We start from the raw sequence: 17,137 nt of genomic DNA on the forward strand, positions 1-17,137 counted from the left end.
TTCTCAGGCTTGTGAAATAAATACATAATATATATATATATATACACCGTATGGCAGCTTTAAATGCCCCGCAGTGGAGTTCTGAATATTTGATGGAAACACTATACTATATATTGCCGGGGTATTGAACTATGAGGTCTACTATGAACTATGAACCCTATGCTGGTTTTCTGTTCTACCTGAGTTAACTGCATCCACCTGGTGTCCCAGGTCTAAATCAGTCCCTGATTCGAGGGGAACACAGTGGAACTGGCTTTGAAGTCCAGAGCTTGAGGGCTATATGAGCTTACTTCGGACCAACTAGACTGATATGGAGTTTTGGTCATCCACAACTGTGATACAGTGGGGAAATGGACACTAATGTGACGTAGGCTGGCTTTTTCACTAGTTTAATGTATAATTTTAAGAGGTGGCTGTAAGAGATGGGCATTGTGAATAGTCCATCACTCATAACTGTTCAAACCCATGTAGGCTCACCATGCAGGTTTCTGTTCTAACTAGCCATTTACACTGTACAGGTGTCACTCATCTAAGCATGCTAGCCTCGCCCTTGTGCATCGGCCATCGCAAGAGCACTGGGCCCAGTTGCAAAAACAAAATGGGGGACATTACATTTACTATTAGACATGGCTAGTTAGGTGTTATATTTCAGCAATAAGGCCCGAGGAGGTGTGGTAGATGGCCAATATACCACGTCTAAGGGCTATTCTTATGAACAGCGCAACACAAGAGTGCCTGGACACAGCCCTAAGCTGTGGTAGATTGGCCATATATCACAAACCCCAGAAGTGCCTTATTGCTATTATAAACTGGTTACTAATGTAATTAGAGCAGTAAAAATAAATGTTTTGTCATACCCGTGATATACGGTCTGATATACCACGGTTGTCAGCCAATCAGCATTCAGGGCTCGAACCATCCAGTTTATGATTAGAGTTGGTGATCTAGCTAATGTGTTTTGCGTTTCCACTTCCTCATGTGGTGAATTAGCACTAATTAACTTTAGGCCTATATATAATATTAGCGCACATAAAAATTAAGGCAAATTCATCTCTCCTGAACATAAACATCTGAAAATTCAGGACCCCTATTTTGTCCATAAAATATAAAAACGTCCTAATTGTCAACCCAACAACTCATTTTTCTAATAACGTCCTTAATAAAGCATTGTGAATGACTTTATAATGACTTTAAAAGATTACTCAAATGTATTCTATTGTGTGACACTGCACAAAAAATAATAATAATTGGTACCACCAACTAAAGAAAGTGTGGGAACAATGTTAGACTAGAACAATGTTAGACTAGAACAATGTTAGACTAGAACAATGTTAGACTAGAGCCGTGTTCATTGTAGACCATCGAACCGTTGTTCACATCAATGTTCAGTTCTGTTGGAGAAAACCAATCCGCCTTATTGGGTAGATGAGTTATCGGGTAATTGTGGCAATGCTTAATTTACATCATATTTATTTGAAATCCTAAACATTCATTATACAATTCAACCTGGGATCAACATTAAGAGATTTGGTTTAGCGTTCAAGACTCGACAACTCTCATCCCATACTGTACAAACTGGGACACATTTGTAAAAGTTTGAATTTAATGGAAGAAAAAAAAATGCTTCTGAAATAATCCAGTCCAGCAACGTCATCACTGTCTCTCGAGATCTGAGTATCCACATGATATTATCACAGAGACTTACAGGAACACAACATTGATCTTGTAATGTAGTTACCACCAATGACTTAAAGGGGAATGGAAACACTTCAGGAAGTAAAGCTAAGCAATGATATGTATTCAATCCACTAATGCTAAACATGTTATTTACAGTGAGCTGGCGTTCTAAAACCTTCCCCTTTAAGGACAGGCAATAACACTTGAAGGCTTGTAGTTTAAAACACTAGCCAAATGTACTGGAGCAAGGGTTCCCCATTCAAGTCCCTCGGTGCTGCCAGGGTGATACCTCTCACCAGTCAAAGTTTACATTCCAGGTGGTCTTTCTCTCCAGCCAACCTGTGTGTCTTAGAAGATCGCTACACCCTGTTAATGTACTTTCTTGAGACATTACACACTTCTCTCGGCGTTGTGAGATATATCATTTGTGCAGCGTGACTGCAGAACATATCACCATTGCATTTCATTTGTTTTCTATGCTAGAATGAGAGTAATGGCAATGTCTTGTCAGAGAGAGAACATGGGGAATTGGCTGAGGTAGAGGAAGGTGATGTTGGTAGAAGCATGGATGAGGGTAGACCAGAGAGCAGGACTCCTCTGATGGCTGGGTGATCTAAGCGATGTTGGTAGAAGCATGGCTGAGGGTAGACCAGAGAGCAGGACTCTGATGGCTGGGTGATCTAAGCATACATGGTCAACTGGAGCCACTGTAACAAGAGGAGATGAAAAACAAAAACAGGTTAAGACTGGAGATGAAAGAAAGCAGAAGAGGACAGGAGTTAATGGGGTGAATTCCTCTTTGTATGGACGTGACGTGACCTTTTGTAGCACAGTGGCCTACTGGGCTTACCTCGAGGACGTTGAGCTTGATTGTGCCGTCTCCGTTTTTGTCAAAGGCATGGAACGTCCCTGCAAAGAGACCTCGTACAGATCAAACAGTAGCTCTATCAGTGGAGGCTGCTGAGGGGAGGACGGCTCATAATAATGGCCGGAATGGAGCAAATGGAATGGCATCAACACATGGAAACCATGTATTTGATACCGTTCCACCAATAGCTCTCTGGTCAATACCACAAGTCCTTCCTCTGCAATTAAGTTGCCACCAACCTCCTGTGACCGCAACCTATCTTTCTCTGTTATCTCTGACTCTTATTCAATGTGATGAATGCCTGTTGATGTTTCTGGTGGAATTTACATTTATCAAACCAGTGTGTACTAACTGAATATTCCCTCTAGCCTGAAGAAACAGGAAATGGTGTCAAAAGTCCAGTGTGTACTTACTGAACATGCCTTCTAGCCTGACGAAGCAGCAGATGAAGCTGTCAAAGTCGATGTTGAGGTGCTCGTCAGCGTAGCGCATTGTGATGATGTCATACAGCTGGTTGTTTAAGCGGAACCCTAAGTGGAATGGGGGGGGGGGAGTGGAATGGATACAAGATGAAGGATTTGCTGTAACCACAGTGGAAGATATTTTGTCATGTGCACAAGTACAGTAAAATGCCTTTCATGCTCTTTCCCAACAATACAATAAATCAATATACTGTATGTAGTACTCAAAAAAATACAAAAGTCAAGAAGAACTGTGATGGAAAATTGTGTGAAGAGACAGCCTTAAATGTTAATTTTGTCTTCCGTGTCATAATTAGTCCTTGGTCCTGCCTGTGCTTAGTAAAGATATGTGGCAGAATGCCCTGAATATGTTCTATAAGTTCAGATAGGAGACGGTCCCAAACACATGCAGGAACCAACCGTATGAACCATGCAAATATAACTTGTCTGTGTAAGCAGTATATAAGACAACTAACGGGACTGCCCCAGCAGAGCTCCCGACAGACGTGTACTGTGGTGCATCAAGTTTGCTGGAACCTCTCCAGTTAAATCAATCATCCTTTATTGTCAGTTAAGTTTGACTTTGAATGTCCCTGTGTAGAAGTTCCACGACAGAACAAAAATTCACAAGAATAGAAAGATCAAGAGAAAGTAAGCTATATACAGGGTCAAAGTTCCTAGGGTCAGTGCCAGTACCATATTTTACAATGCAGGGATACTTTTGGTCATGTAGTGTATGGGCATAAAAAATGTAAAAAATCATGGACAGACAATTTCTACGCGCCAGGCTCCGTTCTGTGAGCTTGTGTGGCCTACCATGTTGCGGCATTGTTGCTCCTAGATGTTTCCGCTTCACAATAACGGCACTTACAGTTGACCGGGGCAGCTTTAGCAGGGCAGAAATTTCACAAACGGACTTGTTGGAAAGGTGGCATCCTATGACAGTACCACGTTGAACATCACAGAGATCTTCAGTAAGGTTTGAATGTAAATAAGAGCCCTTACAGTTTGCATTTAGTGGGGGTTGAGATTCTACTACCAACGTTTGTCTATGAAGATTGCATGGTTGTGTGCTCAATTTTATGAACCTGTCAGCAATGAGTGTGGCTAAAAAGCAGAATCCACTAACTTGATGGGGTGTCCACATACTGCTATATATATATATATATATATATATATATATAGTGTATGTATACGGGTAAGGTGACAGGATATCAACTCAGCAAAAAAAGAAACGTCCTCTCACCGTCAACTGCTTTTATTTTCAGCAAACTTAACATGTGTAAATATGTGTATGAGCATAACAAGATTCAACAACTGAGACATAAACTGAACAGGTTCCACAGACATGTGACTAACTGGTGAGGACCTGTCTTACAACAGGCCTACAAGCCCTCAGTCCAGCCTCTCTCAGCCTATTGCGGACAGTCTGAGCACTGATGGAGGGACAGTGCGTTCCTGCTGTAATTCAGGCAGTTGTTGTTACCATCCTGTACCTGTCCTGCAGGTGTGATGTTCGGATGTACCGATCCTGTGCAGGTGTTGTTACACGTGGTCTGCCACTGTGAGGACGATCAGCTGTCCGTCCTGTCTCCCTTTAGCGCTGTCTTAGGCGTCTCACAGTAGGGACATTGCAATTTATTGCCCTGGTCACATCTGCAGTCCTCATGCCTCCTTGCAGCATGCCTATGTCATGTTCACGCAGATGAGCAGGGACCCTGGGCATCTTTCTTTTGGTGTTTTTCAGAGTCAGTAGAAAGGCCTCTTTAGTGTCCTAATTTTTCATAACTGTGACCTTAATTGCCTACCGTCTGTAAGCTGTTAGTGTCTTAACGACCGTTCCACAGGTGCATGTTCATTATTTGTTTATGGTTCATTGACCAAGCATGGGAAACAGTGTTTAAACCCTTGACAATGAAGATCTGTGAAGATATTTGGATTTTTACGAATTATCTTTGAAAGACAGGGTCTTGAAAAAGGGACGTTTCTTTTTTTGCTGAGTTTATGATCAACAGAGTAGCAGCAGCGTATATGAAGATTGTGTGTGTGTGTCTATGTGTAGCGTCTGTATGAATGTGTGTGTGCGTATGTGCTGGAGTGTCCGTGTGAGTGAGTGTGTAGCGTGTGCATAGAGACAGTGCAAACGTAAATAGAAGGGTCATTGCAGATAGTCCATGTAGCCATTTTATTAACTATTTAGCAGTCTTATTGCTTGGGGATAGAAGCTGCTCAGGAGCCTGTTGGTGTCAGACTTGAATCACCAGTAGCGCTTGCCGTTCTGAAGCAGAGAGAACAGTCTATGATTTGGGTGGCTGGAGTCCGAGCCTTCCTTTCACACCGCCTGATATAGAGGTCCTGGATGGCAGAGGGCTCGGCCCCAATGATGTACTGGGCTGTCTGCACAAGCCTCTGTAGCACCATGTAATCGAGGGCGGTACAGTTTCCGTACTAAGTCGTGATGCAGCCAGTCAAGATGCTTTCAATGGTGCAGCTGTAGAACTTTTAGAGTATTTGAGGGCCCATGCCCATGTCCTTTCAACCTGACTGTGGTTTGTGTGTGTGGTTCATAATACCCTTTTTACACTAGTACTGAGCCAAGCTGAGCTTCACTGGCCTGGTTAAACATCCACTATAGCTGTTGGATTGGAACCATGCTGGAAAGGAAAATGTGAAAAGAAAATATCTAAGCCAACACTGTGTGCCATGGTTCGGGTCAGCACTTTAAAGGAGTAATCAGCTCATGGCTCTCTGGGAAGACTTCTAAGTCCATTCACCCGGAGGCACGTTCAGCAAGACGAAACATTTTGGAACGTTCAGATACAAATATGTAGAACAAACATGCGTCTGACATGTAGAATAATAAATCACGTCGGCTCGGTTCATGGTATTGCTATCTGTAACGTTAGAAAACGTTTGGCAACTGAACGTGGCCCTGCTGGGACTAAACGGCTGAACAAGTTTGTCCATGGAACTCACCTGCATCATTGACTGCGTTCCTCATCTCAAAGCTGCTGATGGTGCTGGATTTGTCCTTGTCATACTTCTTGAAGATCAGCTGTACACAGTGAACACATAACGGTCAATCTCAATGAATTTCAATATTGGGCTGAAAATGATCTGTTGATGATCGCTGTGAATCCATCTCTCTCGAACTCTAGGTGGCATTCTGCCTTCTCCCTACAGCTATTACCTTCGCCCACAACTACCTCATGTGAACTACAATCCCCACGCTGTGTTTTAATGTTTAATAATCGTTGCTTACGATATGGTTTTCAAAACATATGGCCCTTATCTTTCATCAGCAAGAAAGAATCCTTCAAATAAAAAAGATGCAATTCCCGTAGCAGTTAAAGATCCATACAGCTACAGTGGGGCAAAAAAGTATTTAGTCAGCCACCAATTGTGCAAGTTCTCCCACTTAAAAAGATGAGAGAGGCCTGTAATTTTCATCATAGGTACACTTCAACTATGACAGACAAAATGAGAAAAAAAATGCAGAAAATCACATTGTAGGATTTTTTATGAATTTATTTGCAAATTATGGTGGAAAATAAGTATTTGGTCAATAACAAAAGTTTATCTCAATACTTTGTCATTGCCAACAAAGGGTATATAACAGAGGTCAAACGTTTTCTGTAAGTCTTCACAAGGTTTTCACACACTGTTGCTGGTATTTTGGCCCATACCTCCATGCAGATCTCCTCTAGAGCAGTGATGTTTTGGGGCTGTTGCTGGGCAACACGGACTTTCAACTCCCTCCAAAGATTTTCTATGGGGTTGAGATCTGGAGACTGGCTAGGCCACTCCAGGACCTTGAAATGCTTCTTACAAAGCCACTCCTTCGTTGCCCGGGCGGTGTGTTTGGGATCATTGTCATGCTGAAAGACCCAGCCACGTCTCATCTTCAATGCCTTTGCTGATGGAAGGAGGTTTTCACTCAAAATCTCATGATACCTGGCCCCATTCATTCTTTACTTTACACAGATCAGCCGTCCTGGTCCCTTTGCAGAAAAACAGCCCCAGAGCATGATGTTTCCACCCCCATGCTTCACAGTAGGTATGGTGTTCTTTGGATGCAACTCAGCATTCTTTGTCCTCCAAACACGACGAGTTGAGTTTTTACCAAAAAGTTATATTTTGGTTTTATCTGACCATATGACATTCGCCCAATCTTCTTCTGGATCATCCAAATGCTCTCTAGCAAACTTCAGACGGGCCTGGACATGTACCGGCTTAAGCAGGGGGACACGTCTGGCACTGCAGGATTTGAGTCCCTGGCAGCGTAGTGTGTTACTGATGGTAGGCTTTGTTACTTTGGTCCCAGCTCTCTGCAGATCATTCACTAGGTCCCCCCGTGTGGTTCTGGGATTTTTGCTCACCGTTCTTGTGATCATTTTGACCCCACGGGGTGAGATCTTGCGTGGAGCCCCCGATCGAGGGAGATTATCAGTGGTCTTGTATGTCTTCCATTTCTTAATAATTGCTCCCACAGTTGATTTCTTCAAACCAAGCTGCTTACCTATTGCAGATTCAGTCTTCCCAGCCTGGTGCAGGTCTACAATTTTGTTACTGGTGTCCTTTGACAGCTCTTTGGTCTTGGCCATAGTGGAGTTTGGAGTGTGACTGTTTGAGGTTGTGGACAGGTGTCTTTTGTACTGATAACAAGTTCAAACAGGTGCCATTAATACAGGTAACGAGTGGAGGACAGATGAGCCTCTTAAAGAAGAAGTTACAGGTCTGTGAGAGCCAGAAATCTTGCTTGTTTGTAGGTGACCAAATACTTATTTTCCACCATAATTTGCAAATAAATTCATAAAAAATCCTACAATGTGATTTTCTGGACTTTATTTCCTCATTTTGTCTGTCATAGTTGAAGTGTACCTATGATGAAAATTACAGGCCTCTCTTATCTTTTTAAGTGGGAGAACTTGCACAATTGGTGGCTGACTAAATACTTTTTTGCCCCACTGTATAGAGCCTCCATCCTACTAAACTACACTGTAGCAGTTACAGATCCATACAGCTATGGTGCCTCCATCCTACTAAACTACACTGTAGCAATTACAGATCCATACAGCTAGAGAGCCTTCATCCTAATAAACTACACTGTAGCAGTTACAGATAGGTTAAGATAAGGTAGTTAAGCAAAGATCCATACAGCTATACAGTAGGCGCCTCTATCTGACGAAATTACACTTCCGCTACTCTTCCTGAGTTACACTTACGCACAGGTGTTCCGAGCATGCTAGATAGCTAATTCGCACAGGTGTTCGGAGCATGCTAGATCGCTAATTCGCACAGGTGTTCGGAGCATGCTAGATCGCTAATTCGCACAGGTGTTCGGAGCATGCTAGATAGCTAATTCGCACAGGTGTTCGGAGAATGCTAGATAGCTAATTCGCACAGGTGTACGGAGCATGCTAGATAGCTAATTCCCACAGGTGTTCGGAGAATGCTAGATAGCTAATTCGCACAGGTGTACGGAGCATGCTAGACAGCTAATTCGCACAGGTGTTCGGAGAATGCTAGATAGCTAATTCGCACAGGTGTACGGAGCATGCTAGATAGCTAATTCGCACAGGTGTACGGAGCATGCTAGATAGCTAATTCGCACAGGTGTTCGGAGCATGCTAGATAGCTAATTCGCACAGGTGTACGGAGCATGCTAGATAGCTAATTCGCACAGGTGTACGGAGCATGCTAGATAGCTAATTCGCACAGGTGTACGGAGCATGCTAGATAGCTAATTCGCACAGGTGTACGGAGCATGCTAGATAGCTAATTCGCACAGGTGTTCGGAGAATGCTAGATAGCTAATTCGCACAGGTGTTCGGAGAATGCTAGATAGCTAATTCGCACAGGTGTACGGAGCATGCTAGATAGCTAATTTGCACAGGTGTTCGGAGAATGCTAGATAGCTAATTCGCACAGGTGTACGGAGAATGCTAGATAGCTAATTCGCACAGGTGTTCGGAGAATGCTAGATAGCTAATTCGCACAGGTGTACGGAGCATGCTAGATAGCTAATTCGCACAGGTGTACGGAGCATGCTAGATAGCTAATTCGCACAGGTGTACGGAGCATGCTAGATAGCTAATTCGCACAGGTGTTCGGAGAATGCTAGATAGCTAGCACAGGTGTACGGAGCATGCTAGATAGCTAATTCGCACAGGTGTACGGAGCATGCTAGATAGCTAATTCGCACAGGTGTTCGGAGCATGCTAGATAGCTAATTCGCACAGGTGTACGGAGCATGCTAGATAGCTAATTCGCACAGGTGTTCGGAGAATGCTAGATAGCTAATTCGCACAGGTGTACGGAGCATGCTAGATAGCTAATTCGCACAGGTGTACGGAGCATGCTAGATAGCTAATTCGCACAGGTGTACGGAGCATGCTAGATAGCTAATTCGCACAGGTGTACGGAGCATGCTAGATAGCTAATTCGCACAGGTGTTCGGAGAATGCTAGATAGCTAATTCGCACAGGTGTTCGGAGAATGCTAGATAGCTAATTCGCACAGGTGTACGGAGCATGCTAGATAGCTAATTCGCACAGGTGTTCGGAGAATGCTAGATAGCTAATTCGCACAGGTGTACGGAGCATGCTAGATAGCTAATTCGCACAGGTGTACGGAGCATGCTAGATAGCTAATTCGCACAGGTGTACGGAGCATGCTAGATAGCTAATTCGCACAGGTGTTCGGAGAATGCTAGATAGCTAATTCGCACAGGTGTTCGGAGAATGCTAGATAGCTAATTCGCACAGGTGTACGGAGCATGCTAGATAGCTAATTCGCACAGGTGTTCGGAGAATGCTAGATAGCTAATTCGCACAGGTGTACGGAGCATGCTAGATAGCTAATTCGCACAGGTGTTCGGAGAATGCTAGATAGCTAATTCGCACAGGTGTTCGGAGAATGCTAGATAGCTAATTCGCACAGGTGTACGGAGCATGCTAGATAGCTAATTCGCACAGGTGTACGGAGCATGCTAGATAGCTAATTCGCACAGGTGTTCGGAGAATGCTAGATAGCTAATTCGCACAGGTGTTCGGAGAATGCTAGATAGCTAATTCGCACAGGTGTACGGAGCATGCTAGATAGCTAATTCGCACAGGTGTACGGAGCATGCTAGATAGCTAATTCGCACAGGTGTTCGGAGAATGCTAGATAGCTAATTCGCACAGGTGTTCGGAGAATGCTAGATAGCTAATTCGCACAGGTGTTCGGAGAATGCTAGATAGCTAATTCGCACAGGTGTTCGGAGAATGCTAGATAGCTAATTCGCACAGGTGTTCGGAGAATGCTAGATAGCTAATTCGCACAGGTGTTCGGAGAATGCTAGATAGCTAATTCGCACAGGTGTTCGGAGAATGCTAGATAGCTAATTCGCACAGGTGTTCGGAGAATGCTAGATAGCTAATTCGCACAGGTGTTCGGAGAATGCTAGATAGCTAATTCGCACAGGTGTACGGAGAATGCTAGATAGCTAATTCGCACAGGTGTTCGGAGAATGCTAGATAGCTAATTCGCACAGGTGTTCGGAGAATGCTAGATAGCTAATTCGCACTCTTGTCTTCCGTCTGTTTTCTGTAAACAAGCGCTGTAACATGGAGATATGGCCATGTGGGAACACTAATCCTATCAAGGTGGGTTTCAATTGAACACTTTTTTATATTTTTTCTCGCTGACATGAAAGATAAGATCCTTATGCTTCCAAAACCATATTGCAAGCGATGCATGTTAATGTTCCGTTTGAGCGTCGGGGGCTCTTAACAAAAAAAATGCAGAAGACTCCTTCATCCTAACTTCCATTTAAGTCAACATTTCACTTAGTAGTGATGGCAACGGGAGACTAAGGGTAAATGCGATTTAAGGGGAAGTTTTTCCTTAAACCATCAGGCTCTGGAGAGTTATGGACAGGAGGATCCTACCTGCCAGGCTTTGATCTTACTCCACAGGTGTTTGAACTCCTGCAGGTTCAGTTTTCCTGTGCCGTCCGTCTGAGAAGTAGTTAAGGAAGAAACACCAGGCAATATTTTACCGTGTGAAGTAGTGGAGGCTGGTGGGAGGAGCTATAGGAGGATGGGCTCATTGTATTGACAGGAATGGAATTAATGGAGCAGAGTCCATTTATGTGGTTTCCATGTTTGATGTGTATGATACCTTCGATTAATTCCATTCCAGCTATTACAATGAGCCTGTCCTCCTATAGCTCCTCCCACCAGCCTCTTCTGGTGTGAAGAACTGCATTTCATAGAATTGTGTATGTTTTTTGAAGTACTGCTTTTACTACTGTATCCGTCCGTACCTTTTTAATATTGTTGTTTGCTCTGTGTTTACATAGACAGGCAACCAGAGTCGTAGACCCGAGATGGTATTAGAAACGTTCAAATAGAGTTCCAGTATTAATCATATGGGAGGATACATCCATCAAAGCGATCATGCTCCGGCAACTCTCTAAGCTGAAGCCGTCCGTCTTCATGTCATTATCTGTGGAGAAAAATATCATTTGGAAGACAAGTGCATACTACAGAGTGGACACTACGTAACAAGTGTACAAAAAGGACATGACAGGTGGACATCACAGGAGGTTGGTGGCACCTTAACTGAGGGAGGACAGACTCATGGTAAAATGGCTGGAACGGAATAAGTGGAATCATATAAAATATGTCAAACACATGGTTTCCATGGTTTCCATTCGCTCTGTTCCAGCCATTATTATGAGCCGTCCTCCCCTCAGCAGCCTCCACTGACGGACATAGTGGGCACAAGGGAAGAGGGAGGGTCTGGCATTAAAAATGAGGGATCATGACAGCACTCACGTTTTTCCAGTACCCTTTTCATGACCACCTTGAGCTCGTTGGCACAGATCTGCATGTCCTAGAGAGGGGACATATCTCCTTTGAGCTGTGTGCATGTAGACCCCCTCAGTATAACCTATCCTTATCGCCCCCTCGGGTGTCACACCATCACTCACCTCCCCAGCAATCTGCTGGTAAATGGCCCTGAACATTTTGTGTTCTCCGCTCTCCTCATCCGGTTGCTGTGGTTTTGGCTGATTGGGAAAGTGAGAGAAAGAAACGTTTAGAGAAGATCGATGGAAGTGAAGGCATGATGTTATCAGGTTTCAGGCTGGTTTAAAAAGTGATATATCCCAACATGCACTCCACAAAGCCATGCTAATTTTGATTGCATTGTGGACATCCATAGACAAATGGCAAAAGTAAAATCTGCCCTAAAAGTCTATCATTTGTTTATTCATTACCCCTTTCCACCAGAGGAGGAACCATGGTAACCAAACAATGGCAGATATGAGTATGTAAATACACAGTTCCTCAGAACAGGTGCATTGTTACTGGAGATAGGTTGACCTTTTAGAGCTGATTGTGGATCAGTGGGGGTGTCCGGAAGTCTCTCCCTGGTCAGGACAGGAGATGCTATGTGGCCTGGGGTAGATTTGGTTTCAGCCCTGTCACTGACCCCGTATTTTAGTAGGTCAGAGGTTACACTGTGCTAATGGCTACATTGGAGAATGCAAAATGGTGTAAAATACCTACAGGTGGAATTGTGTCAAGTGCAACTTCACTGGCACGGTTTGGGTGCGCACACGCATAAACACACACCTAAACACATATACATTCATGCTACACACACATCACAACTGATGCTACTAGACTCTTATTATTATGCAAATTCCCGCCCAATTTAAACACTTGCCCCCCAATTCCCCTCCCTGGCTTGGCCACCTTGACAAACACATGCCTTCACAATAGGTTTCACCACAAACACCCCTCCCCTCTGCCCCCCTCCTCTCTCAAAGGAGAATACCCCTCCCCTCTGCCCCCCTCCTCTCTCAAAGGAGAAAACCTTTACTTTCTCTTTCTTCTCCTTCTGAACCTCGATGTCATCTTGCTCAATCTCCTTGTTGGCCTTCGCTCTGTCTGATACAAACACGATGGGCTGGGGGTTGGGTGGATGGTGGGGGTGGGGGTGGGGTGGATGGTGGCGGGATGGTAGTGGTGGGGTGGGGGGTGGTAATGGTGGGGTGGATGGTGGCAGGATGGTAGTGGTGGGGTGGGGGTGGGGTGGTAATGGTGGGGTGGAGTGGATGGTGTCAGGGTGGTAGTGGTGGGGTGGTAGTGGTAGTGGTGGGGGTGGAAGGTGGTGGTTTGGGGGTGGTAATGGTGGGGAAGTGGTAGACGGTGGTGGGGTGGATGGGGGTGGGGTGGTAATGGTGGGGTGGTAATGGTGGGGTGGGGTGGATGGTGGCAGGATGGTAGTGGTGGGGTGGGAGTGGTAGTGGTGGGGGGGGGTGGTAATGGTGGGGTGGATGGTGGCAGGATGGTAGTGGTGGGGTGGGGGTGGGGTGGTAATGGTGGGGTGGGGTGGTTGGTGGCAGGATGGTAGTGGTGGGGTGGACGGTGGTGGTTTGGGGGGTGGTAATGGGGGGGAAGTGGTAGACGGTGGTGGGGTGGATGGTGGGAGGGGGTAGTTGAAGTGACACAGGGGTTAGAGATGATTGGTGGTAGAGGTGGACATGTGACACAGGGGTTAGAGATGATTGGTGGTATAGGTGGACATGTGACACAGGGGTTAGAGATGATTGGTGGTATAGGTGGACATGTGACACAAGGGTTAGAGATGATTGGTGGTTTAGGTGGACATGTGACACAGGGGTTAGAGATGATTGGTGGTAGAGGTGGACATGTGACACAGGGGTTAGAGATGATTGGTGGTAGAGGTGAAAGACACAGAATAGAAGAAGAAAATGACAGTAAACTCACTGGACGTAGAACAACATTTCCATTAGCCTGGATCCCTTTCTGTTTGTGCTGTATAGCCAACTCCTGTGTTTGGTATAGTAATGGCCGTAGGAGTTGGGCTTCACAGCTCGAAGAGATCAGGGGCCACCGGGCTAATGTTCAATTGGCTTCAAGTCTACATGTGAAATGACACTGGTCGCAATGGTAATCTATTTAATCTTGCGAGAAGTGAAAGAGGATGTCATGAAAAACATCCAATATTCAATGTCTCATCATAATTTGGGTAAATCAAAATAAACTATGATGATGCACACACTGTACCTTTCCTTTCTTTGTCCTGTTTTTGCCTTGCTGTGGGCGGGAGGAAGAAATGGACAATAAACATAAAAATGAAATGGAGAAGTTAACATTGAAATGAACAATGAACCATCAAACCCTGAGAGAGAGAGAGAGAGAGAGAGAGAGAGAGAGAGAGAGAGAGAGAGAGAGAGAGAGAGAGAGAGAGAGAGAGAGAGAGAGAGAGAGAGAGAGAGAGAGAGAGAGAGAGAGAGAGAGAGAGAGAGAGAGAGAGAGAGAGAGAGAGAGAGAGAGAGAGAGAGAGAGAAGAGAGAAAGGGAAGAAGGGGAGAGAGAGAGAGAGAGGGAAGGGGAGAGAGAGAGAGAGAGAGAGAGAGAGAAAGGGGGAGAAGGGGAGAGAGAGAGAAGGGGGAGAAGGGGAGAGAGAAGGGGAGAGAGACAGAGAGGGAGGGGGAGGGGAGAAAGAGAGGGGAAGATGGGGGAGAGAGAGAGGGGGGGAGAAAGAGAGAGGGAAGATGGAGAGAGAGAGATTGTCAGTGGTGGGACTATATTTGGGAGGAGAGGGGAAGATGGGGAGAGAGAGGGGGAGAGAAAGAGAGAGGGGAAGATGGAGAGAGAGAGGAAGATGGAGAGAGAGAGATTGTCAGTGGTGGGACTATATTTTTCATTCAAGTTTGAGTGATGTATTAATTGTAGGCGGAGGACAAAGACGCAGACATACAGACATGAACAGGTGCATATGGACAACAGGTTGATTTGATTTGATGTATTAGGATCCCCATCAGCCGACGCCAATGGCGACATCTAGTCTTACTGGGGTCCAACACACGAAAAAGACATTACAGACAAAACACTTTACAATTTAAAAACATGAACATGTAGTGTGTGTGTGCATCTATCAGTTCCACATACATGTCAGTACACACACACAACTAGCAGGTCACATGAGAAAGAGGCGTTGTGCCGTGAGGTGTTGCTTTATTTGTTCATTGAAACCAGGTTTGCTGTTCACTTGCTCTATATAAGATGGAAGGGAGTTCCATGCACTCATGGCTCTGTATAATACTGAACGTTTCCTTGAATTTGTTCTGGACCTGGACACTGTGAAAAGAACCCTGGTGCCAGGTCTGGTGGGGTAAGTGTGTGTATCAGTGCTGTGTGTAAGTTGACTATGCAAACAATTTGGAATTTCCAACTCATTAATGTTTCTTATAAAAACAAGAAGTGACACAGTCATTCTTTCATCAACTCTTAGCCAAGATAGACTGGCAGCATAGTATTAATATCAGCCCTCTGATTACAATGAAGAACAAGACATGCTGCTCTGTTCAGGGCCAGCTGCAGATTAACTAGGTCTTTCTTTGCAGCACTTGACCACATGACTGGACAATAATCAAGATTAGACTAAACTAGGGCCTGCAGGACTTGCTTTGTGGAGTATGGTGTCAAAAAAGCAGAGCATCTCTTTATCACAGACAGACCTCTCCCCTTCTTTACAACCATTGAATCAATATGTTTTGACCATGACAGTTTGCAATCTATGGTAACACCAAGTAGTTTAGTCTCCTTAACTTGATCAACAGCCACACCAACAGCCACACCATTCATTACCAGATTCAGCTCAGGTCTAGAACTTAGGGAATGATTTGTACCAAATACAATACTATTACTTTTAGAGATGTTCAGGACCAATTAATTACTGGCTTCAGTGACTTCATTAGCTGTGGTTGCTGACGTGTACATGGTTGAATCATCAGCATACATGGACACACATGCTTTGTTTAATGCCTGTGGCAAGTCAGAGAGAGAGGAGAGAGAGACGCAAGTCCATTTACTAACCTCTATATGGTCTGACCTAATTGTATTTTCAGTTTCCCTGAAAGAGAACAGACAGACATTACTCATCACCATCGAAGGCACAAGATCAAAGGCATGGAAGCTTCATTTTTTCTGTCACCCTTGACTGGCATGCCACACACACACACACACACACACACACACACACACACACACACACACACACACACACACACACACACACACACACACACACACACACACACACACACACACACACACATAAATGGCCATCCACAGAAACAAATTCATCCACACACTCATTCATAGAAACACCAACACACTGAAATACCCCGCCACCATAGCAGCCCAGCCCCCCCTCTCTCTCTCTCTCCCCCTAACCCCTCTACCATAGCAACCCCTCTCTCTCTCCCCTAACCCCTCTACCATAGCAGCCCCTCTCTCTCCCCCTAACCCCTCTACCATAGCAACCCCTCTCTCTCTCTCCCCTAACCCCTCTGCCATAGGAGCCCCTCTCTCTCCCCCTAACCCTTCTACCATAGGTGCCCCTCTCTCTCTCCCCTAACACCTCTATTATAGCAGAACCTCTCTCTCTCCCCTAACCCCTCTACCATAGCAACCCCTCTCTCTCCCCCTATCCCCTCTACCATAGGAGCCCCTCTCTCTCCCCTAACCCTTCTACCATAGCTGCCCCTCTCTCTCCCCCCCTAACGCCTCTACCATAGCTGCCCCTCTCTCTCCCCCCTAACCCTTCTACCATAGCAGCCCCTCTCTCTCTCCCCCAACCCCTCTACCATAGCTGAACCTCTCTCTCTCCCTAACCCGTCTACCATAGCAGCCCCTCTCTCTCTCCCCTAACCCCTCTACCATAGCAGCCCCTCTCTCTCTCCCCTAACCCCTCTACCATAGCAGCCCCTCTCTCTCCCCCTAACCCCTCTCCCATAGCAACCCCCTCTCTCTCTCCCCCCCTAACCCCTCTACCATAGCATACCCTCTCTCTCTCTCCCCTAACCCCTCTACCATAGCTGCCCCTCTCTCTCCCCCAACCCCTCTACCATAGCTGCCCCTCTCTCTCTCTCTCTCTCCCCAACCCCTCTACCATAGCAGCCCCTCTCTCTCCCCCCTAACCCCTCTACCATAGCTGCCCCTCTCTCTCTCCCCCTAACCCCTCTACCATAGCTGCCCCTCTGTCTCTCCCCAACCCCTCTACCATAGCAACCCCTCTCTCTCTCCCCTAACCCTTCTACCATA

The 17,137-nt window shown here is 45.4% G+C and overlaps 1 protein-coding gene across 3 annotated transcripts in view; it reads right to left on the bottom strand.

Annotated features, from left to right (window-relative positions):
- Positions 1-1,581: 1,581 nt before the first annotated feature.
- capn3b (calpain 3b) overlaps positions 1,582-17,137 on the bottom strand; it is a 33,054-nt gene continuing 17,498 nt past the window's right edge. Inside the window, exons 13-23 of one of the 3 annotated variants that reach the window (XM_042321504.1) lie at positions 15,908-15,944; positions 14,094-14,123; positions 12,883-12,969; positions 11,987-12,064; positions 11,832-11,889; positions 11,435-11,499; positions 10,941-11,009; positions 5,983-6,061; positions 2,959-3,075; positions 2,528-2,586; positions 1,582-2,384 (exon numbers count right to left, since the gene is read on the bottom strand). In XM_042321504.1, the coding sequence (XP_042177438.1) occupies positions 2,358-2,384; positions 2,528-2,586; positions 2,959-3,075; positions 5,983-6,061; positions 10,941-11,009; positions 11,435-11,499; positions 11,832-11,889; positions 11,987-12,064; positions 12,883-12,969; positions 14,094-14,123; positions 15,908-15,944 (706 nt within the window). In that variant the 3' untranslated portion in view covers positions 1,582-2,357. The remainder of the gene's footprint in view (positions 2,385-2,527; positions 2,587-2,958; positions 3,076-5,982; positions 6,062-10,940; positions 11,010-11,434; positions 11,500-11,831; positions 11,890-11,986; positions 12,065-12,882; positions 12,970-14,093; positions 14,124-15,907; positions 15,945-17,137) is intronic. The other 2 variants (XM_042321506.1, XM_042321507.1) reach the window with 2 other exon arrangements.

This window comes from Oncorhynchus tshawytscha, linkage group LG05, assembly GCF_018296145.1.
Source record: "Oncorhynchus tshawytscha isolate Ot180627B linkage group LG05, Otsh_v2.0, whole genome shotgun sequence".
NCBI lineage: Eukaryota > Metazoa > Chordata > Actinopteri > Salmoniformes > Salmonidae > Oncorhynchus > Oncorhynchus tshawytscha.